Source organism: Morone saxatilis, unplaced genomic scaffold (assembly GCF_004916995.1).
Source record: "Morone saxatilis isolate NCDOM2014 unplaced genomic scaffold, NCSU_SB_2.0 Contig1, whole genome shotgun sequence".
Taxonomy (NCBI): domain Eukaryota; kingdom Metazoa; phylum Chordata; class Actinopteri; family Moronidae; genus Morone; species Morone saxatilis.
The window spans coordinates 2,596,756-2,599,377 of NW_023339651.1; the positions used below are offsets into that span (position 1 = coordinate 2,596,756).

Here is a 2,622-nt window from a genome sequence, read left to right on the forward strand (position 1 = left end):
CCAGGCTCAAAACATGTCAAGGAACTCGATAGCAGCGAGTCCGGATTCGTCCAACCTGCTGCAGGTTTCTCAGTGGTCGCAGTCGGCACAACCTGTCAGCTCCCCTCACCCCCTAACCTCCCTACCTGGGCCCAATGACAGGTAACAGCTCGGAGTGTGTTCATGTGACGTATGATTGCCCTGTCCCTTTTTCATGTTCAACTGTGTAAAAACAGACCTCTACAAAATGATCTCAAGATAAACAAAGAACCCCATAAAATAAGTGATTGCATAAAGGATCAGCCCCTTCTTGTAAATATTTAGTGGAAGCACTTCAGGGAGCACAAACATTGAGTCTGTGGATGGGTCTGTATCAGGCGGCTTTGTATCTGTAGCTCTGGTTGCAAAGGAACCCTGAGGTTTGGTTTTTTGTCCACTAGGGGGCAGAAGAAACATTTAATCACCCCTCTGAGCTCCCACACAGGTGTTTCCAGTTAACCTGTCTGATTAGACCTCTCCTCAGGACTGCGTGGGCGTGTATCCTGTTATTGATTGATGTCTTCCTGAGTCACCGGTTAGCTTTGTTGCACCTATTAGAGTGGGACAAATCACCCCTTTATCATTCTTACAGGAGATTTGTGATAAATTCCCACAGTGCTCTGAGAAGAGGTCCACCTGTGTGGGCGGACACAGGCTTTAAGTAAGTTAGCAAACATCCAGCAGACATAAAGCAACATTACCGCAGCTTATACGACCGTTTGTAAGCCGGAGCTGTCCTGTATTGACAAGAAGACCTTTAATTTGTTAAAAGGAACGTTTCTGTGTACAATAAAGTTGCATTACAAAGAGTCTAATAATAATAATAATAACACAAATCTACTCCTTCTCACCATAAATACTTGGGTCCTACACCGCCTGTATCCCAGCACAAACTCTAGTCTTAATGCTAAGTTTAAACAAATCGGTTTCTATGAAACCTCAACGTCCGTACTTCCAACATCCACAATGTCTCTCTTCTTCAGTATTATATTCCTTTAAATAATTATGGAAAATGGTATTTAATACCGTAACATTGCCCCTGCAGTGAACCTCTCATTTCACAGGAAACACCGAGTCATGTGATCTATTATATAATTATTGATTATAGTCGCTTTAAGCCTGCGTGGTGTTGGTAGTGAAGCTTCAGGAAACGGATTAACCGGCTGTTAAATCTTCCCGATACAGACGTATTTAACCTAAAACCCATTGTTGCACTCTGATTATACGCAGATGATCTCAGTTTATTATATGTTTAACAGTCGGCTGCACAGGGGAGAGTTTAGGTGTGACATGTTTTGTTGCTCGTGTGATGTTTTATTGTGCGTTCAGTCGGGGTTGGCGGTTGGTGAATGTGTTTGTGTATAAATATGCTACATATGTTTTTGTAGGTCAGTGCGTTTTCTCCCCCAGTAGAATACTAGGCGTATTGTACATATGGTGGCGGTCTCATGATGAATCTGGGCTAACGACCTCTGTTTGTGTTCAGTGACGCTGCACCGCGTCTGCTGCAGGAGAACCAGAAGTACCTCAGTCAGCTGACCAGCCTGATGCAGGAGGCTGCGGACGGACAGACCAAAAGCATAGTGGTGAGTTCACTTGTGAAGTTGTTTAACTCAAGAAGCTTTGAGCTTTAATCTGAATTAATTTTGAGATTTAATATGAGACAGAAAAGAAGTAAGATGAAATATGTAACTAAATCAATTAATTATTTGTTCATCATATTATCATCATCATAATGTTTTTAGTAATAAATTAACTTTAATTCATTCATTCAAATCAGGATACATAAACATGCACGGCACATATTAAATACCACACCCCACTAGGGGTCGCCAAAGCTTCACAAAGAGTCACAAGGCCTTCTTGATTGTAAGGGATGTAAGAAAATTAAAAAAAAAATACACAGTAGGTTGATATCTCAGCGTTTCGTTCATTTCTGTAAAGAAAACTAAATTGTTCTTTTTAAAGTTTAGATTATTTAAGATATAAACATTGAAGCTGTATTCACAGAGCCTTCACTCTGGTGAACAGCCTCGTCCTGCTTTATTAAAGTTCAAAGAGCTGATAGAACAATGAGAAAATGATGAATCTGTTAAAGTTAGAAATGATAAAAATACATAATACAGACCAACTATTGTATATTCATCCAAATTGTTTGTTTTACACAAGACATTTTTGTTTCATTCCTGTAACGTGTTGGTTTTTCCTCTTCCAAGGACCAAGACTGGAGCTGGACGAAATATGAAACTTTAACAACAAAATTAAAAAAGAGAAATGCGTGAGCGGCGCCGCGTCCTCCGTCCCCGCCCGTGCTCCGAGTAACACTACAGACTGTAAAGCAGAGTGGCGTCACACGTTGTACAGTTGTACATGGACTCGGGATATTCTCTCCTGATCTTCTCCGGGGGGGGGGGGAGAAAAGAAGAAAATATAAAAGACGGAGTTCACACATGCTCAGTGGCGTCTGTCCACTTCCATCGTCTCACATGGTGGAAGGTTTGATCAATGAATATTCTTGTTTTTATAAGAGAAAACAACGAAGCTGTGTCACTCCACGTTTTCCTTTTTGCTGCACAATATTCATCATAATTCAATAAAAAAAAA

At 40.8% G+C, this 2,622-nt stretch overlaps 1 protein-coding gene across 1 annotated transcript in view; it reads left to right on the forward strand.

Annotated features, from left to right (window-relative positions):
• LOC118333151 (inhibitor of nuclear factor kappa-B kinase subunit alpha-like) overlaps positions 1–2,616 on the forward strand; it is a 17,702-nt gene extending 15,086 nt beyond the window's left edge. The window contains exons 20-22 of the mRNA XM_035668678.1: positions 5–141; positions 1,505–1,604; positions 2,235–2,616. Coding sequence (XP_035524571.1) covers positions 5–141; positions 1,505–1,604; positions 2,235–2,300 — 303 coding nt within the window. The 3' untranslated portion in view covers positions 2,301–2,616. The remainder of the gene's footprint in view (positions 1–4; positions 142–1,504; positions 1,605–2,234) is intronic.
• Positions 2,617–2,622: the final 6 nt, after the last annotated feature.